At 40.7% G+C, this 23,534-nt stretch overlaps 1 protein-coding gene across 1 annotated transcript in view; it reads left to right on the top strand.

Annotated features, from left to right (window-relative positions):
- TSNAX (translin associated factor X) overlaps window positions 1–23,534 on the top strand; it is a 31,006-nt gene continuing 7,472 nt past the window's right edge. The window contains 4 exon segments of the mRNA NM_001243607.2: window positions 1–130; window positions 538–642; window positions 3,837–3,951; window positions 5,027–5,157. Coding sequence (NP_001230536.1) covers window positions 115–130; window positions 538–642; window positions 3,837–3,951; window positions 5,027–5,157 — 367 coding nt within the window. The 5' untranslated portion in view covers window positions 1–114.

Below are 23,534 nucleotides of genomic sequence, written 5' to 3'. Positions count from 1 at the left end.
CGACGTTGGCCGGCTGCGCAGGGCGCCGCTGCGGGCTCTTCGGCCACCACTTTACGCGTTCCGCTCGCCTCCAGGTTGCCAGTCTCGTCTCTTCTCGCCGTAGGCCGTGACGACATGAGCGGCAAAGAAGGTGGCGTCCTCGACAATTTGGGGCGTTATTTCTGTGTTTAGTCCAGGCTTCTGGTCACATTTCCCACTTCTCACCCTTGCGGGATGCCCTCTCACCCTGAAGGCTCGGGGCGGGGGTGCTGCCCTAGTGATTTTTGCGGCCACAGTGGCCTGTTTATGCCTCGTGTTTTCTTAAATTCTCGAGCCGTTTTTCATCTTAGTTCGATAGTTGCTCTGTAAGGAAGCCGTTAGTGGAGGCCCGGATGGTGAGCCTAAGGTTTGGGAGGACAAGGCAGGGTCCTTCTGCTGAGAAAGCCTCTCTGTGGATACCGGTTGTAGAGAAAGGAACGCGTTTGCCCGCTGTAAATTTTTGTCAGCTCTTGGTAATGGAAGAGCCCCGTCCAACCTTTTTTTCCTTCTCTATGTAAGGTTCAGGAGGGTTCAGGAAAAGGAAGCATGACAATTTCCCACATAACCAAAGAAGAGAAGGGAAGGATCTTAATTCATCTTCACCTGTGATGTTGGCCTTCAAATGTAAGTTCTCTGTCATGCAAGCTGGCGAAGGGAAGAGAACTAAAGAGCTTGTCACGAGGGTTACTTAGCCATGTCCTACACGTGAAAACAGCCGCCAGGAATTTTCCTGGAGGTGTTGGCGATGGTGCTAGGTCTGCCATGAAAGTTGAGATTACAAAAGTGTTGACTTTTTTTTTCCGCATTGCAGTTTCACAAGTAAACATTAGTTTACTAACATCAGACGTGCTACATAACGAAAAATTACTGAGTGATATGTAAATATATGTGTCAAGGGTGTGTGTATACATATATCTATTATGTATATATTTATGTTGGGTGTGTGTATATGTACCAACTGTATATGTGTATATCAGCGATGTGTGCATATACATCAGCTGTATGTGTACATATATTTAATTAATTTTAACGTGTTGGTTTTGTTTCCTTAGCTAGACTTTTGAAGACAGGGACTGGTTTTTTTTTTTGTTTTTTTGGTTTTTTTTGTCTTTTTGCCTTTTCTGGGGCCGCTCCCATGGCACATGGAGGTTCCCAGGCTAGGGGTCTAATCAGAGCTGTAGCTGCCGGCCTCCGCCACAGCCACAGCCACAGCAACGCGGGATCCAAGCCGCGTCTGCAACCTACATCACAGCTCACGGCAACGTCGGATCGTTAACCCCCTGAGCAAGGCCAGGGATCGAATCCGTAGCCTCATGTTTCCTAGTCGGATTCGTTAACCATTGAGCCACGACAGGAACTCCCAGGGACTGTATTTTATCTTTTCACAGAGTATGAATGCATTTCTATTAGTAAATCAAACGTGTATGTATTCACAGTTGCCCTTGTCTCAGCATGTTAACTTGGTCAAGTTGTTACTCATTTCAAAGAGAAACATAAAACAAAGTCCTCCCTCCTCTCTTCTGTCCAGCATCCTATCCTTATAGTTTTTGTGGTTTTGGAATCCATGAGGGGCTTAGTTAGCTGTTGGTTCTGACTTGCAGTCATGTGCAGGCTATGCTTGGGCTGGAGGATCCACAGCTATTGACAAATTAGGCTTTCTGCCAAGAACCAGCTCCAGGTTCCTCTACATGGACCCTCGGTAGAACTGCTTGAATGTCCTCAAGCGTGGCATCTGGCTTCCCCTAGACTGAGAGATGGGAGGAGATCACCCTTCTCTTATGTCCTAATCTAGGACATCATACTTTCTCACTTTTGCTACATTCTATTTGTTAGAAATGAGCAGTTTAAAAACTCCGCCTCATATTTAAGTGGAAGGGAATTAGCTTCCATTTTTTGGAGGGAGGTATCTCATGATTTGTGGACATAAATTTCTTTTTTTTTTCCTTTTCTTTTTTTATGCTTTTTAGGGCTGCATGTGCAGCATATGGAAGTTCCCGTGCTAGGAGTCAAATCGGAGCTATAGCTGCTGGTCTGCACCACAGCAACGCCAGATTCGAGCCGCATCTGCCACCTACTCTGCACCTCACGGCAACATCTGATCCTTAACCCACTGAGTAAGGCCAGGGATTGAACTTGTATGCTCATGGATAGCATTGGGTTTGTTTCCACTGAGCCACAATGGGAACTACAATTTGTGGATATGTTTTAAAACCACCACAGCACCTAGTGATCTTCAGGGATGTGAGACAACTAGTTATAATTGAGTAGAGAGCATACTGATAGTGTTATATACTCCGTGGAAACACTATATTGGGTCAAGTATTCACCGTTATACTCTCACACATTCTACATGGAGCTGCTTGTTTCTACACATATTTTGCTGTTTTATGTTTCTACTTGTCTAGTGCACATAGTTCTTTAAGCTTGGAATTGTTTCTAACTTGATGACCCTGTTGAATGTCTGGTATGCCATAGTTTTCTTCAAGACCCAGCTCAAGCAGCTTCTTCCTTTGAAGCCTTTTCTGATTTACCTCTCAAACAAACTTGGTGACAAACATTGCATTCATTGAACATCTGTCTATTCAGTTGGGAAATTTTGAGTGTCTGTATTCTAGCATGTGTTGGTAGTGAACAGGAAAATTGTAGTTCCTACTTTGCTGAACCATACGTGTACATTTACATATATATACCCACACATATAAACATACGTATATATATAATAGCATGATCACATTTAATTATTCCTTTATATCTGTGTCTCATTCTGGACTGAACTCCTTAAGGATTTGAAACTGCTTTATTTAACTTTGAAGTCATAGTATCTAATTTACAGTTGTGATCAATGTATTTGTAATAGTGAATACATTTGATTGTCTTGAAACATTAGACAAAATCCTAGCCTAATTATTGTCTCAATAACCAGATGTATTTAGGTCCTTGTCAGCTATTAATTTGGTTAATAATTTATTCTATAGTTTTTATTCATGCAAAATATGCCTGTGGATTGCTCCCTATAGGACTGCAACTTGCTAGGTCTTTGGTGTGACAATGCCTCTGAAATAAAGTGGTTATTCAGGTGGTTTAAGTGCTTAGGGGTATTTCAACAGCTAGGGCTTGAAAATTCAGAGAGTTGATGTTATCAGAGGCTATACACTTTATTTATTTATTTTGGCTTTTTAGGGCTGCACCTGTGGCATCTGGAAGTTTCCAGGCTAAGGGTTTAAAAGGAGCTGTACCTGCCGACCTTCACCACAGCCACAGCAACATGGGATCCAGGCCATGTCTGTGACCTATACCACAGCTCACAGTAATGCCAGATCCTTAACTCACTGGGCGAGGCCAGGGATCAAACCCATGTCCTCATGGATTCTAGTCAGATTCGTTATTGTCGAGGCATAATGGGAACTCCATAAACTTTTAATTTAAAAATTCTGGTTTCTTTTTTGTTGATATTTATATTGTATATGAATAAGGTAGGTAAAATAGCACAGCGAGATAGATGGAAGTATTTTTTGTAAGTAGTTATGTGTGATAATTTTGTGATAACAGTCCATGTTTACTAGAACAGATTTTTTTTTTCCCCTGCAGTAGGTACATGTCATTGTGAGGCATACTTTATTTAAAGAAAAAATATCTCAGTTTTTGATTTCTAATATCTCAGTCTTTGATTTCTAAGTACTTTAATAATAATAAATAAGATGATTTTATTCCATTCATTTTTATAGTGTAAGTTGCCTGCTCGTGTGTAGTGACAATATTGTTTGATAGGCTTCAAGTATAAAATAAGTATGCTCATGGTCATAATAATGTGTTCTTAGCATTTCAGCAGGAACTTGATGCAAGACATGATAAATATGAGAGACTTGTGAAACTTAGTCGGGATATCACTGTCGAAAGTAAAAGAACAATTTTTCTTCTCCATAGGATTACAAGGTGAGTAAATATCTTTAAAATTTGTTATAGTTGGATACAGTTTGATATGAAGTTTATAGATATTGTAAGTGCACAGTAACTACCTGACTTACTCTGTGAACTCTGGTATCAGAGAATGTTAGTAGCGTTTGGATTTTAAGAATAAACATCTTAGGGAGTTCCTATCATGGCTCAGCTGACACAATCCAACTAGCATCCTTGAGGATGTGCGTTCGATCCCTGGCCTCGCTCAGTGGGTTGAGCTGGTGTTGCTGTGAGCTGTGGTTTAGGCTGCAGATGCATCCATGAGCTATGGTGTGGGCTGGCAGCTGCAGCTCTGATATGACTCATAGTTTGGGAACTTCCATAAGCCTAGGGTGTGGCCCAAAAAAGAAAAAAAAAAAAAGAGTAAACACTTTAGTGGAGTTCCCCTGGTGGTACAATGGGTTAAGGATCAGGCCTTGTCACTGCTGTGGTTTAGGTGCTGCTATGGCACTGGTTCCATCCTATGAGGGTGGCAAAAAAAAAAAAAGCAGGGAAAAATTCCTATTTTCAGAGCAGCTAGGGATTTGTGTTAAGATCATTCACCACGATAGAGCTATTGTCTGTGAAACAGTAAATTTTTTTAAATCTTTTTTTTTTTTTTTTTGCTTTTTAGGGCTGTACCCATGACACATGGAGGTTCCCAGGCTAAAGGTCCAATCATAGCTATAGCTACTGGCTTGTATCACAGCCATAGCAACGCCCTATCTGAGCCTTGTCTGTGACCTACACCACAGCTCACAGTAACACCAGATCCTTAACCCACTGAGCAAGGCCAGGGATCAAACCCGCAATGTCATGGTTCCTGTTCGGATTCATTTCCACTGCACCACAACGGGAACTCCCTGTATTTATTTTTTATTAAAGTTGACTTACAATGTTGTGCCATTTCTTTACATACTTTTAATAAAATATAATTGTAGTTTTGAGTAGAAATATCCAAATACGTAGAATATTCATTTAGCCCTGTGTTAATTGATATGTAGATTATTTCAGTTTTCACTGTCAAAACATGTGACTGATGTTTTAAAAATTCCTGATACCTTGATTATAGTGCTCCTGATATGGAAGAAATATTGACTGAATCAGAAATTAAATTGGATGGTGTCAGACAAAAGATACTGCAAGTGGCCCAAGAGCTCTCTGGAGAGGACATGCATCAGTTCCATAGAGCTATCACGACAGGTGAGTGAGTGCAGGGCTGCTTCAGTGTTGACTCTAAGACAGACCGTGTGTCCCATGACTTAGGTGTGAGTGCATGAATTAATTGACACTTGGTGAAATATAATTGGCCTTACAAAATTGAGTCTTCTGAATAGTGATGTAAAAGTTATCTAAAAAAATGTTTCATCAGCTTTATTTTTCTGTAGTAAAAGTCATTGATAGATTTTAATAAAGTAAATGAGGAAACAGACTTACTAGATGAACTTTATTCTTTTTTTTTTTTGCTTTTTAGGGCCACACCCGCAGTGTATGGAAGTTCTTAAGCTAGGGGTCGAATTGGAGCTACAGCTGCTGGCCTACACCACATCCACTGCAGCATTGTGAGATCTGAGCCTCATCTGCAACCTACACCACAACTTATGGCAACGCTGGATCCTTACCCCACTGAGTGAGGCCAGGGATCAAACCTGCATCCTCAAAGATACCAGTCAGGTTTGTTAACGCTGAGCTAGCCATAACTGTAACTTCCAGATGAACTTTATTCTTGAGTGGTTCATTTCCCATTAGCTATTTCTCACTGGTGGTTATGGCAGGTGCACGAAAGGAAACGTATCAGCTAGCCAGGTGGACCAAAACATCTCATAGTGTAGCTCCATACTGGGAATTTTAGGATAGTACTGGGCTTTATATCTTCATTTTAAAAGTTTTGGGAAGGAATTCCCTGGTGGATTAGCAGTTAAGGACTTGGTGGTGTCACTGCTATGGCTCAGGTTCGATCCCTAGCCCAGGAACTCCACAGGCATGGCCACAAGAAAAGTTTCGGGGAGCGCTGTTGGCAGTTATCACAACTTGTAGATTAGTTGCATAAATGTTTAAAGCACTGGATCCAGTCCTCTTCATCCTTTTCTTAATGTGAGTTCTCTGATAGGGGAGATACTGTATAACTCAGACATACCCTAAATTTTGCAGAAAGACAAAATCAAAGGTTGATTTTTATTTGTAGAAGTATTTGAAAAGTTCTGTTTTCCTTTTTATCAAATAGTTCATTCCACTGAGCTCAAGTCAGTTCAGTAGCAGGAAATGAGTTCGTTTGGTATCTGCTCAATGTATGTCCAATTTCAGTCTAAATGTTTATAAGTACAGCATCTGTTTTTCAGAAATGCCAACCTATGGTGTGTTGAAAAGTCTTAATGTTGGTAAGAGAAAGTGCGTGCCTACATTACTTAATCGGAGATGCATTATTATAAAATGATAAAACAGTTCTGTGAAGAGTCATGTAGTATATTCCCAAAAGAGATACATTCCCATCCTTAGAATTTGTTATTTACTCTTAGGGATTTATTTGATTTTTAAATAATAACACATTTTAGAAAAGGTTTTGTGAATTCAGTTTGTGTTGTCAGGTGGCACAATCTTGGCATATGATGAGTTTGGAGGGTAGGGAGAAGAGATCAGAGGTGATGGTGGGAAGAAGGGTTACTTGAAAGCTAAAACAAGCCTCTTGAAGAAAACTTATGAGATTATGTTCTTCATGATCTTGTGCTAGGAGAGATTTTTGTTTTTAATGACACAAAATGTAAACTGCTGAAGGAAAAACAGACCAGTTGAATTTCATTAAAATTCAGTTCTTTTTATCAAAAGATAACATTAAGGAAGCAGAAAGGTAAGTTGAAGTCTGAGAGAAGACATTTAAATACACTGGAATAGGGGATATATGGAGATTTCCTACAAATCAATGAGAAGACAATTTTAAAAATGGACAAAAAAATCTTGAATAGGGGCTTCAAAAATATGAATATTCAGATGACTATTAAGCTTATGAAAAGGTGCTCATTATTGACTAGAGTGATGCAAAGTAAACCACAATGAGATACCATTCAGTCACAAGCATGACTAAATTATAAATACTGACAGTACCATTTTAAAAAACTTGGGCAGCATCTAGCTAGAAACTTGTTTGTATTCTATATTCACTTCTGGATATGTACCCAGGAGGAGTGAGGGTTATGTCACCCAAAGACATGTGCAAGAAAGTTCCTAACAGTTATAATCATAATGTACTAAAAGTAAAAAATGACCCAGATGTCCATCAGGAAAATGGGTGCATTATGGTATAGTTGTACTGTGTGGTACTACATAGCAATCAGAAATGATAAATGCCTGCAGCAGTGAATATGAATTTCACGTTTGGTTGGGCAAAATAAGCTGACACAAAAGAGTATCTAATTGTATAATTCCACGTAAGTGAAGTTCGGAAAGAGGCACGGTTAACCTAGTGAGATTAAAGGCAGCATAGTAGTTACCTGGGGGTGGAGGTTGGGGGAGGGGCTATTAACTAGAAGCATGAGGGAACTTTCAGGTACAGTAGAAATGCTTTGTATTTCTTGGTATTTTTTTAAGGGCCGCACTTGTGGCATATGGAAGTTCCTGGGCTAAGGGTTGAATCTGAGCCACGTCCTCGACCTGCACCACAGCTCATGGCATCACTGGATCCTTAACCCACTGAGCAAGGTCAGGGATTGAATGGGATTGAATCCTCATGGGTTCTTAACCCGCCGAGCCATGGCAGGAACTCTAGAAATGCTTTATGTTTTGATTTGGGTTGAGTTACATAGAAATACACGTGTGAAAATTTATTGAATTATGCACCTCACCGTATGTAAGTTATAACTCAGTTTTTTAACAAAGAAAAGTCAGTATTGGAGGTCACATCTTGGCTCAGTGGTTAAGGAACCCAGCTAGCATCCATGAGGACACGGGTTCGATCCCTGGCCTCGCTCAGTGGGTTAAGGATCTGGCATTGCTGTGAGCTGTAGTGTAGGTTACAGACTGGTTTGGATCCAGTGTTGCTGTGGCTGTGGTATAGGCCAGCAGCTACAGCTCTGAATTGAACCCCTAGCCTGGGAACCTCCATATCCTCTGGTGCGGCTCTAAATAGACAATAGTCAAAAAACAAAGAAGTGTCGGTGTCAACTGATGAATTCTTAGCTTCTTTTTCCAGAGTAGTTGTTTGTATCAAGAAATCACTTCAATAATAATTGCTCACATGTTGGTCCTCTGGTTGGAGATGTGACCGTGTTTAGTGAAAACAGCCATGCCACTCATGTTAATGGTACTCTGTCTAAAACCCTTTGGTGAGGCTTCTCACTGTGTTTTTTCTAGATGTTTGGCAGGGCAGATCAGTGTTTGTGGCAGCCTTTGCCTTGTTCCATTTTTTGTTTTCTTGGTTTTTTTCCTTGCTCTTTAGGGCCACATCTGCTGCATATGAAGATTCCCAGGCTAGGGGTCCAATCAGAGCTATAGCTGTTGGTCTACACCACAGCCATAGCAACGCAGGATCCAAGGCACGTCCATGACCTACACCACAGCCTCACAGCAATGCCAGATCCCCAACCCACTGAGTAAGGCCAAGGATCAAACCAAAAACCCCATGGTTCCCAGTCGGATTCGTTTCTGCTGCACCACGACGGGAACTGCCCTTGTTCTGTTTTTATATGCCTCTTCCAGTGGAGGTGGAGTGGAGAGGTAAGCTGGAACTTGCAGCATAGTCACCTCTGTCAGTTCCTAGGGTTGGTGGGAATCCAAAAGTGTTACCTCCGGGCTTCGGGGATGTTGTAGCTGTCTTCAGTGTTACAGGTTGAGAGCAGTGTGCATGAGTGTCATGCTGCCGTGAGGAGTCCCCATGTGTGATCCTACTGCTCCCTTCCCTGTCTTTAGCCACATTGGAGAGAGATCATGGCAGGCAGATATTTCAGTCCCTGTGGTCCTCCTATATGTAAATAGGTGTGCATTTATAGTCTTGAGGGCTCCTGGGTGGTGGGCTTGGTGGTGAGGGAGCAAGTTGGAACTCTCAAGTTTCTAGAAAGTTCTGGAAGCAGTACAGTCCAGATGTCTTTCTTTAAGTAAACAAAAGTCCCATCCTGTAGCTTCTTCCAAGTGTCCTGCTAACCTGGGCATCTCAACGTAAGGGTGTGAATAGCTTCCATGATCCCAGTCATATTTTCCATCACATCTCGAAGTTGGCTTATCCTGTAAAAATTCATGGTCGTGTAATACGTGTTTAATAAAAGCTGACCACAATTGTCTCCACTTCTTATCCACTGTGCTTAAAATTTTTGTATTATTATAAAATCTTATATATTTCCCTCACAGTGTTATGTGAGGAAACATAATACGATGTCATGATGAGATTAAACTTCTCCATTCTGTGAGAATGCGTAAGCCCCGCTAAACCTGACAACGTAAAGTCCCACAAATATCTGGTGGGACATTGTATAAATTTGCCTTATTTGGCCCAGTAATCTATTTTGTGTGTCCTTTAGTAATTGTGAGTAAAGTTTAAGGAAAAGCTTTAAATAAGGGGAAGGACCGCGCGGATAGTGACATGAAAAGAAACCTAGAAAATTGTTCTTGGCTTTTAGAACAAAATTGTAGAAGTGGAGAAAAAGCAAAAGGAACATTTCATTGAGTCAGTAGGGTGTTTCTTAAACTAGGAAGGAAGCACCACAGTCGGAAAAGTTTATATAGGGTGTTAATAAAATGAGAGCAGTCTTTCTTCAGATGTTCACACTCCAGCGTATCAGGATTATTATGACATATTCTGTTTAATACCTTTGTTTATGATGTGTAAGTTTTCTTTGAGGATTACTTGCTCATGGATTAAAACTTTAAGAATTCTCTATATCTCACTTTTATGTAGAAAGTCAAAGAAAATAAGGTTCTTTCAGTTGAAACAATGAAGATATTTTTTCTTTTTTTAAAGATACTTTTTCTTCAAGTTAAGGTATAAAGGGACTTAAAAATTTGCTGACAGATACTTGATTTGATAAAATAAGGTTCTTTATAATTAGAGTAGCACTAACAATGTGATGCTTATGAATAGCTTGCTGCTTATAATGTTAAATGCTTGTTTTGGTGTTACTCCAAATAGTTGTTCTTTTGACTTGAAGATAAAACAATTCTGGCATTAAACTAAAGGAGTTCTGTGCCTTTCCTCATTAAGAATAGTGCTAATGGCACGCAGAGCATTTCCCTAAGGAATGCTTGTGTGAGCTCAAACGTTGAGTATCCTCCTAATAATTGAACAACAGCAAAAAGTTAGGTTTGTTTTCTACGCTTTCCTTATCAGAGTAGATTACAGATTGTCCCGGGAGTGGTTAAACAAATGACAAACAATTAGTGGCTTGAACTAAGTCACTTAAATTTTTTTATCTCTATCACATTTTGTTTTTCTCTTGTTGAAAAATTAACAGTTGGGGAAAATGCCCTCCATCTCAAAGGAAAAAAATGTTTTTCTTCTTTTTTTTTTTAGTTTAGTTTATATCACTGTGATAGTATTAAAAATTGTCATTTAATTTTGGTGAACAGAACTAAGCTCACACTCCAACTGATATTTTAATTCTCTTATGAATAATAGGAGAACATGAATAATAGGTTAAGTCGGTGTTTTGGGCCGGTTACAGATATTCTTTTAAAAACCATTGTTTTTTATATATTAAACATTTATGTTGATATGATCTTCACAATATCCCTAAGTCATGGATATTATTCTTACCACTTCATAAGTGGGGAAATTGAGACTCAAACGAGTTAAGCAGCTTGTCCAAGGTCTTAAGCTAGTGTGTGGTACCATTGGTTTCTTATCATACAGGTTTAATTTACCTGTTGACTTTAGAACCTATCACTGAGTAAAGGTTTTATCTTGCTTGCTTGAATTCACCTCCTTCCCAGATAGGAGGGCTTTTCTTATAAACCTAGTGCACATATATAGCTCTTGTGTTGCTCTTTTTTTTTTTTTAAAACCCGTAGCACTTAACACCTTTCGACATACTCTGTAATCTCCTTATTTATGTTTCTTTATTGTTTCTCTGCTAGAATGTGGACTCTACAAATCTACACAGATTTTTTTTGTTACTGTAAACTCATGTATCCTAGACACTTAATAGCTATTTGATAAACATTGGCAGAATGAAGAGCAAAACTTTATTTTTATTTATTTATTTATTTATTTTTGTCTTTGCCTTTTCTTGAGCTGCTCCCTCGGCATATGGAGGTTCCCAGGCTAGGAGTCTAATCGGAGCTGTAGCCACCAGCCTATGCCAGAGCCACAGCAACGTGGGATCCGAGCCGCGTCTGCTACCTGCACCACAGCTCACGGCAACGCCAGATCCTTAACCCACCAAGCAAGGCCAGGGATCAAACCCGCAACCTCATGGTTCCTAGTCGGATTCGTTAACCAGTGTGCCACGACGGGAACTCCGAGCAAAACTTTTTAAAGGACTTTGTTATTGTTCAACCAAATATTTATTTGAATTGTTTCTGCAAATTTTTGTTTGACTGTTTTTTGTTCCTTCCACAAGGAAACATGTTTCCAGGGACCGTTACTTAGGCAAAATAGCAGAAATAGGATCAATATTAGTATTTAGGGATCTTCTTCTGTTAGAAGTGATATAGATTCTCACTATATCAGTATAGAGAAATTTGATATTTTTTCAGCCTACTAGCAAAATTGAGAAGGCTTACTGAAAAAATCAACTAGGATATGAAGATCTTTATGCCTTTCAAATAAATAATGGAAGAATTTGGTGAAAGGAGCGATATAACAAAAAACTGAATTTTTCTTTTCGTGAGATTTAGTGTGCCAGAACTGTTAGTTCACATAAAACAAAGGACTAAAACAAATAAAACTGTGACATTTAGGCCTCTTAACAAAATAGTAGTCATTTCTTTCTCATTTAAAGTCATACTTTGTGGAGTTCCTGCTGTGGTGCAGTGGGATCTGTGGCATCTCTCCCTGAAATGGCCCAGTGGGTTAAGGATTCTACATTGCCACAGCTGCCCTGTAGGTCGCAACTGTGGCTGGGATCCGATCCCTGGCCCAGGAGCTCTGTATGCCATTGGGTGGCCAAAGAAGAAAAAGAAAAAAAAAGTCCAGGCTTTTTGGTGGTGGTTTGAGTGTTCCACCCACCTAGTCATTCAGGGACTTGGGGGCTCTGTTATTATCAGTACACAGTTTCCAAGATGAGCCAGGGCATCAACATACAACTGGCAGGTTGTGGGAAAGAGGAGTGCAGGGTGGTGACTGAGGTTTTTTTGGGCCAGCTCTCAAAGTGGCATAGATCACTTCTGCCCACATTTTATTGGCCAGTCACATGGCCACACCTCACATCAGGGGAGAATGGGAAATAGGCTCTCGGAGCCAAAAGCAATGAAATATGTATAGTTAGTTTTTCTCTACCCAGCACAGTAATTTCCCATACATTTTAGAGGGAAGTCCAGACATATGCATATTGATGAATTTAATTTTTTTCTGAATATATCTTAATTTGACTTGAAAGCATTTATTTGCCTAATTTGAATATAATTTTATAATTGAAAGAGTGATTGGAGGACGTCTAGTCCTAGCACTCATTTTGTAAATGAATTTAGAGATGGAATTAGAGTCTGACTTGTTTTACTGCTCTGATAAACTTTCTGCTAGTCCATCTCCTCTCTGCTAGATGTATTTGGTACTTTATAAAGTACTAAATAAATATATAATTGTTTAGTACAAAACCAGAGGTTTTAATTTGAGGATCCAGATCTCGTATCTGGTTAAAGACTCTCATACTTCCTTTAATTTCACCTATATACGTAAGTAAAATAGACATACTTTAAATGTGCATTTAAATGTATGATGATTCAGTAAAAATTTTTTTTTTTTTTTGGTCTTCATAGGGCCGCACCAGTGCATATGGAGGTTCCCAGGCTGGGGTCAAATTGAAGCTGCAGCTGCTGGCCTACACCACAGCCATAGCAACATGGGATCTGAGCTGTGTCTGAGACTTACACCATAGCTCACGGCAGTGCTGGATCTTAACCCACTGAGTGAGGCCAGGGATCGAACCTGCGTCCTCATAGATGCTAGTCAGATTCGTTTCTGCTGAGCCATGAGGGGAACTCCCAGTAAACATTTTTCAGTGACTGTTTTAATCAGTTTGTTAAGTGTTAAATCATGCGAAAAACTTCTGTGGCGAATCCTGTGACCATGAGGAAATCTTTCAGAGATCCCACTGTGGTGCATTGGGATTGACAGTGTCTCTGCAGCAGCAGGGCCTCAGGTTTGAGCCCCCACCCAGTGCAGCAGGTTAAGGTTCCCTCTTTAAGTGGCATACGTTGCATCTCCAGCTTGGATTCAATCCTTGGCCTGGGAACTCCCTCTGCCAAGAGGTTGCCAAAAAAAAAAAGAAATCTCCCATAGGCATTTTCTGAGATAAAGACTCAGTTTCTGAACATTGTTTTGAGATAAATGTTAAGTACATACTGCTTAGACTGTCCAAGTGTATGAAGGTCTTTTTACGTAGTTTCTTTTTTTTATCTTTGAGCATTCTTTTTTGGGGGGATCCTTAACCCACTGAGCAAGGCCAGGGATCGAACCTGCAACCTCATGGCTCCTAGTTGGATTCGTTAACCACTGAGCCATGACGGGAACTCCTCTTTGAACATTCTTAGAGCCTTTCTGAAATCTTGTTTCAGAAAGTTACTCTTTTGAGATGAGGCCTGTTGGTTGACAAGGTTTTGGTGGGGGCGCTAAGTCAGGAACATCTTGCTCAGTTTGGACACATTCACCAAGTCCAAAAGGTCTTTATTCCTTGACACACTGTCTTAATTTACCATGTCCTAACAGGGTATGTAATAGTGTCCCCCACACATAATTTACTATTATTTCTTGGTATTATGGTACATGGTGGCTAGGGTATCATTTTGGAAAAATAATAGCCTCTTTTAATTGTGAGCTAATACATTGAAAAGAAAGCAGGAAAGAACCCCAGAACTATCGCTTTCTCTCTTTTTATTTTTTGTTTTTAGGTCTGCACCCACGGCATATGGAAGTTTCTGGGCTAGGGGTCGAATCAGAGCTACAGCTGCTGGCCTACACCACAACCACAGCGACATGGGAACAGTAGTAGCTGCCTCATGGACTGCTTTGAAAACTAAATGAAATAAGTTTATGGAACCCACGTCTTACTTTGGGACATAGCTGTTACCAGAAGTTTGTTCTCCTCCTCCTGGAATTTAGCAGAATTAATTTGTACTAGTGTGCTAAATTCTAAAATTTATTTTCATTTTGGGTAAAAGCTCAGTAATACTTATTTGCTCAACATACTCTCTTCAGTGCTAATGTAAAAGCCTTGCTCAGATAAAATTCAAATCAGACAAAATCCAAGTTGGTGCAGTTGCATTTGTTTTACTATTGGTAGTATACTAGCAAATACTTAGCAAAGCTAAGGCTTATAAATAACATTAATTTTCGATGTACAGTTTATATGTTTGTATGTTTTTAGCAGAGTGGCCTGTGAATCAAATCTGGATCTGATTTTACTTTAACATTTCATTGATTTTGTAAAGCTAACTTTTGAAAAAATTCGGGTGATATTCTTACAAATAGTTCCGAATGCAGTTTTTAAAAATTGAGGTATAATTTACATATAAAATTAACCCTTTTAGGGGAGTTCCCATTGTGGCTCAGTGGTTAACAGGTTAACAAATCTGGCTAGAAACCATGAGGTTGTGGGTTCGATCCCTGGCCTCGCTCAGTGGATTAAGGATCTGGCGTTGCTGTGAGCTGTGGTGTAGGTCGAAGACTAGGCTCGGATCCTGTGTTGCTGTGGCTGTGTTGTAGGCTGGCAGCTACAGCTCCGATTAGACCCCTGGCCTGGGAACCTCCGTGTGCCTTGGGAGTGGCCCTAAAAAGACAAAAGACAAAAAAATAAGAAAGTAAAATAAAATTAACCCTTTTAAATTATACATACAGTTCAGTGGTTTTCAGTATAACCCTAAGGCTGTGCAGCTGTCATTACTAGCTAATTCCAGAATATTTTCATCAAACCCAAAAGAAACCCCTTAGCCGTTCGCCATCACTTTCCATCTTGCTTCCCCCACCCCGATACCCCCACCCTTGGCAACCACTGATCTACATTCTGTCTCCATGGATTTGCCTCTTCTAGACACCTACCTCATAGAAATAGAATCACCAGTGTGTGGCCTTTTGTGGCTTCTTTCACTTAGCATAATGTTTCAAGGTTAATCTGTGTCATAGCGTATTAGCACTTTATTCCTTTTTGTGGTGAATAATAGTTCATTGTACAGATACACCACATTTTGTTTATCCATTCATCAGCTGATGGACATTTGGTTTGTTTTCTGCTTCTTGGCTGTTGTTAATAATACCACTGTGAACATTCCTACAGATCCTTGTGTGAACATATGCTTTGGGTTCTCTTGGGTATATCCCCCTAGCAATGGAATTGCTGTGTCAAATGGCAGATAATATTCTAAAACACTAAATGCCTAGGAAGAAAGTTGAGACCTGAAATTTGAATTTATGATGAAACTTTTGTCTTGTCTGTTTACATTTATATATAGTTTTTGATGGAGATTTGGACTTGGATGTATAGTAAAAATAATCAAAAACTTTTAATTGGGTTTCCTTGTGTATGTTCTTAAGGAGAACAAGTAGAAAAATAACAAATTATGTAAAAGCAGCCTAAAGACTTCTCTCTTACTGGCAGCTGATTTTGTAAATAATTCTAATTGGATTCTATCCAAGGCAGAAGCAGAAGGAGAAGGCATTGTTTGATGGAATATAGCAGTAGGTTGAAAATCACCTTGGGGATTATTCACTGAAAATAGCGGATGTCCTTTTCATCAAGTTGAAACATAACTTTTTTAAACATCCTTTTACCTAGATGTGACCAAAAATGCTTCCAGTGTTTGGGACCAGATGTCCTTGAACTTTCTCTCTGGTATATTTTGAAACCTAATTTCTGTAGAGTAGAAATGGCCACCCCCTCTCTGAAGTAACTCTAATCAAAAACATCCCAAGGACAACTTAAATAATAATTTTAGGTATACTTGAAAACATAATGTGTAATAGCCGCCCACATCAATAGAGGTTGATACCACAGATGAATTTTGAGGGCTCTTCTTCCCTACAGAAATTAAACCGGGGAGATCCCATGCGGTGTAGCAGGTGAAGGATCTGGCATTGGCACTGCTGTGGCTTGAGTTGCATCTATGACGAGGGTTCATTCCCTGGCCTGAGAACATCATATGCCAGGGACATGGCCAGAGAAAGTAGATTAGATAACCCATGAGTTCTAATTCTGAACTTCATCAGTTCAAACTCTATAATCTTCCAAGACTGTCTTCTTTCTCTCTTCTCTTTCCCATTCTTTCCTTCTTTCCTTCCCTCCCTCCTTCCTTCCTTCTTTCTCTCTCTCTCTCTCTCTTCCTTTTGCTTTTTTTAGGGCCACACTCGAAGCATATGGAAATTCCCAGGGGAGGGGTTGAAGCTGCAGCTGCTGGCCTACACCTCAGCCACATCAACACCAGATCCAAGCTGCGTCTGTGACCTACACCACAGCTCATGGCAGTGCTGCATTCTTAACCCACTAAGTGAGGCTAAGGATCGAACCCATGTCCTCATGGATTCTTGTCGGGTTCGTCACCACTGAGCCTCAACAGGAACTCCAGAGTATGTCTTTCTTTCTTTTTCTTTTTTTTTTTTCTTTTTAGGGCTGCATCTGTGGCATATGGATGTTCCCAAACTAGGGGTTGAATTGGAACTGTAGCTGCCGGCCTACATGACAGCCACAGCAACGCAGGATCTGAGCCAAGTCTGCGACCTGCACCACAGCTCACAGCAACTCCACATCCTTAATCCACTGAGCAAGGCTGGGGATCGAACCTTTGTCCTCATGGATGTTAGGTTTGTTTCCGCTCAGCCATGACGGGAACACCCAGAATATGTCTTAATGGACTTAATTTAAGTCCAAAGTACTATAAAGTACAGTTAGATAGTTCTGAACCTTTGAATACAGAATATTAATGTTGTTAAAGCACCTAGAGCTAAAATAAAATACAGCTTATGAGGAGGAACAAGGAGAGATTTATTATATGCTTAGCAGTTAACTAAACATATGAGTCTCTTCTACACATGAAATGCTGTCTTTGGGAATGGGGGAAGGAGCAGGAGTTGTAACAAAGGAGTTGTAACAAAGGGATGATTCTTGCCCTCAGAGTTCTAGGGTGGAAAAGGTGGTTATACAGCTGTTATAATGCAGAGCCAACTGAGACATTTAATTGAAGTATACATTTTATGTAGTGGGTTTCTAGAAATGAGTGCTGCCTTGACTGGAATGTGTCAAACATTTAAACTTGCTTTTTACAGGTAGGAAGAGATTTAAGAGGGCAGCATAGACACCAACCAGCACAGCATCATGAAAGTATATAGTATGAGAGATTAGGGAATAAGATTAAAGCACGGAGAAAAGCTGAACCGGGGATTTAGTGGGGAGAAAAAGTGAGAAAAAGAGAATATGTTTTATATGGAAGTAGAATGTAAAGAAGCAGGTAATGTGGGAAGGGGGTGAGCTTCTAATTTATAGAAATGCTTTTCACTCATTATATGACCTGAGTGAATTTCTTAATTTCTTAGAACCTCAATTTGTTCATCCATAAAGGAAGGATAACGATACAGCCATGTAAGGTTATAATGAGCTTTAAAAAGCTGGGTGTAAACTACCGGATGCATTATTTTAGATATAATTGACACTCTAGACTTGGTAAGGTACCACTAATATTTGATGTATACATTATTTAAAGTCTTTCTGCAGACTTCTCAGTATATACCCAAAGGAATTGAAAGCAGGGATTCGAGCAGATATTTGTATACATGTTCATAGCAGTATTATTCACAATACACTAAAGGTGGAAAAAATCCAGGTGTCCACTGATGAACGAGTAGGTAAACAAAATGTGGTCCATCATACAGTGCAGTATTATTCACCTATTAAGGGCATTCTGACACAGGCTACAACACGAGTACATCTTGAGGACGTGATGCTAAGTGAAATAAACCAGTCATAAAGGGGCAAATACTGTATGGTTCCATTTATATGAGGTAGCCAGAGGAGTTAAATTCATAGAGACAAAATAGAATGCTCTTTGGTAGAGGCTAAGGGAGAGAGAAGGAGAAGTTATTTAATGGGTATAGAGAATGAGTTTTGTAAGATGAAAAGCTTTCTGGAGAGAGATGGTGGTTTTGATTACACAACAATGTCAATGACCTTAATGTGACATACCTGTACCCTTAAAAGTGGTTATAATGGTCAATTTTATGTTGTTTACCCTATTTGGTGAATTTGATATTTTTTCTTATGCATTTGTCCATAAGACTGCAACCATTTTATTTTATTTATTTATTTTGTCTTTTTGCCTTTTCTGGGGCCACACCCGAGGTACATGGAGTTCTCAGGCTAGGAGTCTAATTAGAGCTGTAGCTGCCAGCCTATGCCAGAGCCACAGCAACTCGGGATCCGAGCTGCGTCTGCAACCTACATCATGGCTCACGGCAACGCCGGATCCTTAACCCACTTAGCAAGGCCAGGGATCGAACCCGCAACCTCATGGTTCCTAGTTGGATTCATTAACCACTGAGCCATGACAGGAACTCCAGGAAAGATTTTTTTTTTGACATTTTCAATAGGAAGGATAGTTCATACCAGTCTAAATTTGACAAGTATCACAGAGATCAGGATGTCTGGTACTGTGATTTTATAATTGAGACATAGTCCTGAATGTTGGTTGCATTTAATTGATTTTATTAACTACAAATTGTCTTTTAAAATATTTTCATTAAAATAATTTTCCATGCTCTGAATTGGTTCGGGTGGATAAAACAACTCTATAGCTAATGAATTCATCCAGATGTTTTTTTCATTCACAAAGAAATGACATTTTACCAGTATGTCCTCTTATTGTTAGTATCTTTGTTAAGTAAAGTTCATTCAGAATCAGGAATAGGAGTTCCCATCGTGGCGCAGTGGAAATGAATCTGACTAGGAACCATGAAGTTGCGGGTTCGATCCCTGGCCTCAGTGGGTTAAGGAGCCGGCGTTGCTGTGAGCTGTGGTGTAGGTCGCAGACATGGCTCGGATCTGGAGTTGCTATGACTCTGGCTTAGGCTGGCGGCTACAGCTCCAATTAGACCCCTGGCCTGGGAACCTCCATGTGCCGAGGGTTTAGCCCTAATAAGAAAAAAAAGAGAGAATCAGGAATAGTTTAGTTTTGCTGCTTTTTTCTTTTTTAAAAGATTTCTTGTGCGGTAGATTAAGGATATGGTGTTGTCTCTGCAGCTGCTCAGGTTGCTTTGGAGGTGTGGGTTCAATCTCTAGCCCAGAAACTTCCATGTGCCACAAAAAAAAAAAAAAAAAAAAAGGGAGTTCCCATTGTGGCGCAGCAGAAACGAATCCAACTAGAATGAGGATGTGGGTTCCATCCCTGGCCTTGCTCAGTGGGTTGGAGATCCAGTGTTGCCATGAGCTGTGGTGTGGGTCGTAGATGCAACTTGGATTTGTCATTGCTGTGGCTATGGTATAGGCTGGTGGCTGTAGCTCCAATTCGACCCCTAGCCTGAGAACTTCCATATGCCACGGGTTCAGCCCTAAAAAAAGCAAAAATAAATACAACTGATTAGTGCCACAAAGGAAAGTCACATGGTCCTAGGTAAACATACAGTAAGGGCTTGACTTAGAATGGGGTGGCGTGAGACAGTTCTTTCAGAAGGTGCTGTTTGCTGGAACTCTGCAGGATTGGTAGTAATTAATCAGGTGAAAGAGCGAGGAGAGCGTGGTACGAATGAAGGCTGGAGGGAGCAGCACACAAAACCCCTAGAAGTCAGAGGGCACAGTGTGGGTGAGGAACTGAAACAGGTAGGGCACGGGAAGGGAAGGAGAGGTGATAGAAGTTTTACATTTTATGCCCACTTATGTGAATTCAGCTGAAACATCCTGCCTCACCAGACATGGCAGGATCCTCCGGTGGAACAGAAGCAATAAGAGTTACAGAGAGAGGCAGGGAGGGGATAGGGAGGTAGTAATTTATTTGGAGGAGTTGGCCTCCATGATTTGGGGGCTAGGAAGTATGAAATTTGTAAAGCAGTCTGGCAGGCTGGAATTTCAGTTAGAGTTGATGTTGCAATCTTGAGTCTGAAATCTGTAGGTTAAAACTTAGGGTTTCTTTGTTGTAGTTTTGGAGTAGAATTGCTTCTTTGGGGAATCCTCATTCTCTCTTCTTAAGTCTTAAAGCCAGTTGGATGACCTCCCCCACCCCCGCCCTACCACACCCCACCCCATTATAGAGGGTAATCTGCTTTACTCAGAGTCTGTCATTTAAGTAATATTAATCACATCTAAAAAATGCCTTCACAGTCACATTTAGACAGGTGTTTGACCAAGCAGCTGGGTACCGTAGCTAGCCAAGTGGCCCATCATAGAGTATTGCCATAGAAAATAGAGAATAGACTGGGTCAATATAAGTAATAACCTTTCTTCTGTCTGATTTCTTCTACCTTGAAGTACACACTGGAGTCTGTACCTTGACTATCAAATCAGCTTGAGATTATAGGTATATAGATATGATTATCCTTCATCTTCAGGCTTACCTGGCTAATCCCATTAAACTGAGATAACATTGAAGCCCCAGGAAGGTTTGTGTGCACCACCTTCAGCTGATGGAATCTTGCTTCCTACACTCTCTCCTACCCATCAGTTACCACATGTACCACAAGAGGGAAGGCCTTGCTACTTGTGTTGGATTCCAGCATTTAAAGCACTATTTTTGCTCAGTATGGCCCTGAAGTGTAAGCCAACTATAAGAATTTGAGGGCAGGACTATGCCTAGAAATATTGAAAAAGTAGTGGTTTATATTAACCCTGGGGAAATTTCGTTTAGAGTACATGCAAGCCTTGCATTTTTTTTATTTAAAAGATTTTAAGAGCAATTCTGACACACAAATAGGGGTTTATGTACTCATCTTTGAAATGTGTATCTTTGTGAATTATAACTTGACAATAGCATGAGTTGAGGCTGATGATGTAAGTGGGGTGGAATTAAGCAGCTTCTCCCCCCGCCTCCCCTTTTCTAGGGCCACACCTGTGGCATGTGGAAGTTCCCAGGCTAGGGGTTGAATCAGAGCTGCAGCTGCAGGCCTACACTGCAGCCCCGGCAACACGGGATCCGAGCTTCGTCTGCAACCTATACTGCAGCTTGAGGCAGTGCCAGATCCTTAACCCACTGAGTGAGACCAGATAATGAACTTATATCCTCATGGATACTAGTTGGGTTCCTAATCCACTGAGCCACAATAGGAACTCCTAAGCAGCTTCTTATAAACCATGTTAATGATTTTGCTCTGTATTCTAACAGAGCAGTGGTGTGAAAACAGTCTGTGGTGTGAGAATGGATAATAAGAGAAAAAAAATGGATGAGGGAAGGCCTGGAAGCTCTTAGAATTGGCAAAACAAACAGGACCAGGTTTGGAAGGAAGACTGATTTCATCGTTGGACCTGCTGATTTTGAGGTCCCTCTGACGGGATTGTCTTATATCCACTTGGATATATGTGACTCTGACCCAGAGCTGTAGAACAGGAAGACGTGACCAGGGAGGTAGAAGAAAGGGGGAACTGGAAGATGATGCTGTCAGAGGAGCCAAAGGGAAGCTTGTTTAAAGGAGAAGAGTGGTGAAAATGCTGAATGCTGCTAAGATTAAGACTGAAAAAATATCCATTAGGCTTACTCAGTATGATAATTTTCGTGAGAGCTGTGTTAGTATAGAGATGTGCTCAGGCTACAGTGAAGTGTGAGATGTGGTTGTTGAGCTACTTCAGGAATTCACTCTGGAGGGGAGGAGAGAGACAGAACCAAAGTTGGGAGGAAGGATAGGGCGATGCATGGAAGAGATATGAATGAGTTAAAGTGTTGACAGTATCGGGGGAAGCCTCATCTGAGGCAGGGAGAATCCATTAAGGTTGGGTGGCATCTGGATCCCGAGGCTGGCTGTGCTGGCCAGCCAAAAGATGGACCGCCTCGTATATGGTCATAGGGGTAAAGGCAATATGGTACCATTGTTTATTTTCCCACATCCCTGTTGTATTCATCAAAGTCCAAACAGCAGACAGAAACTGAATGGTAGTGTGAAGAGGGAGAGTTTAATATGAAGAGTTAATTGTGTAGGGGATTACTTTATAAGAGGCACCACATGCCCTGAAGAGTACAGGAACATCAGAGGGGGTACCCACTGGCCCAGGGCTGATGCAGAGCATCTAAGGAAGGAGCTTTTGGAAGAGTCCTCCCCTCACCCTCTGAAATTATGGCCCTTCAGATGGCAAAGAAGTTTGCTGAGGTGTTGTGCTCATGGATTCTCTGGGGAGGGGCCGTATCGTGGGACTTGCCCATGGTGGGGCTCACCAGAAGCCTTCTTCCAGATCTCTAAGGGAAGATAGATGTCCCCAAAGAAAGGCGACATGCTACTGGCCACTTCGAGCTTCTGGCTGTCCCAGCTTAGAAGGCCGCCAAGAGGGGCACTTGAAAACTGACAACAAGGAAGGGAGCTTTCTGCTTCTTTGCTGCCCTTCGAGCGCCCTCTGCCAACAAAGCTTAACATTGTGCCAGCCGCAAAGGAGAAACGCTTAAGGGTTCACCTCCATTGTCTGTGATAATGGCGCTGAGAAACAGTATGGTGACAAGTGTCGCATCTATTATTGATCTTTTCAGTTTTTTTGACTTTTCTATTGTAGTGATGAATATCCTTGTACATAAATCTGAGTGTATCTTGTTTAACTCTGATTCATAAGAGCTAATGGCACGAGCATATTTGGTTGCTGTTTGCCTTTGTATGCATAAAGTATTTCTGGGAGGAAATGAGAACTGTGGATTGTCTTTAGGAAAGGGAACTGGGTTTTATGAACCTATTCCTAAAACTAAAAATGTACAGAAATATTTTTTATTGTAAATATTAAAAAGTTACGTGTTTTGTTAAACTTATTATTTCATTTCTCAGCATCTTCCAGTTACATTTCTCAGCATTTTCCAGTTACAGTTCATTATTAAAGTGTCCTTATCATGTCTTATTCTGTCAGCTGAAGGCACCTGTTTTCTGACCTTACTTTAGCATGACTTGCTGCTTAATATGTCAGGCTATTTTCATATAGTTGTTTCCTCTTATTGTTATAAAAACTAGGTCATCCTTTTCCTTGTGTGTCTTTGACCCTCATATGGCATTTGATGTACTGACAACTGCAGTGGTTGACCTCCTCAACACGGCTGCTACCAGGCCTGACTTGTAGTGTCAGCTACTGGGAGTTGTGTGAATGCAGGCCTCTGTGGTGAGAGGTGTTACCAATGACCTACCCAGTTCTGGGTTTTCTTCCTGAATTTAGTCTCTTCTTCCTGCTTTTACAATAAAACCTTCAAAAAGAAGACTTAAGTTTCTTAACATGACAGTATTTTAAGAAATGCTTTTTCCCTCTATTACCTTCTAGATTAAGACATGATAAAATAATGTTAAAATTTGTAGC

The sequence above is a fragment of the Sus scrofa genome, chromosome 14 (genome assembly GCF_000003025.6).
Source record: "Sus scrofa isolate TJ Tabasco breed Duroc chromosome 14, Sscrofa11.1, whole genome shotgun sequence".
Lineage (NCBI taxonomy): Eukaryota > Metazoa > Chordata > Mammalia > Artiodactyla > Suidae > Sus > Sus scrofa.
The sequence above is the reverse complement of the archived record's forward strand: the minus strand, read 5'-3'. Positions and strand labels throughout refer to the sequence as shown.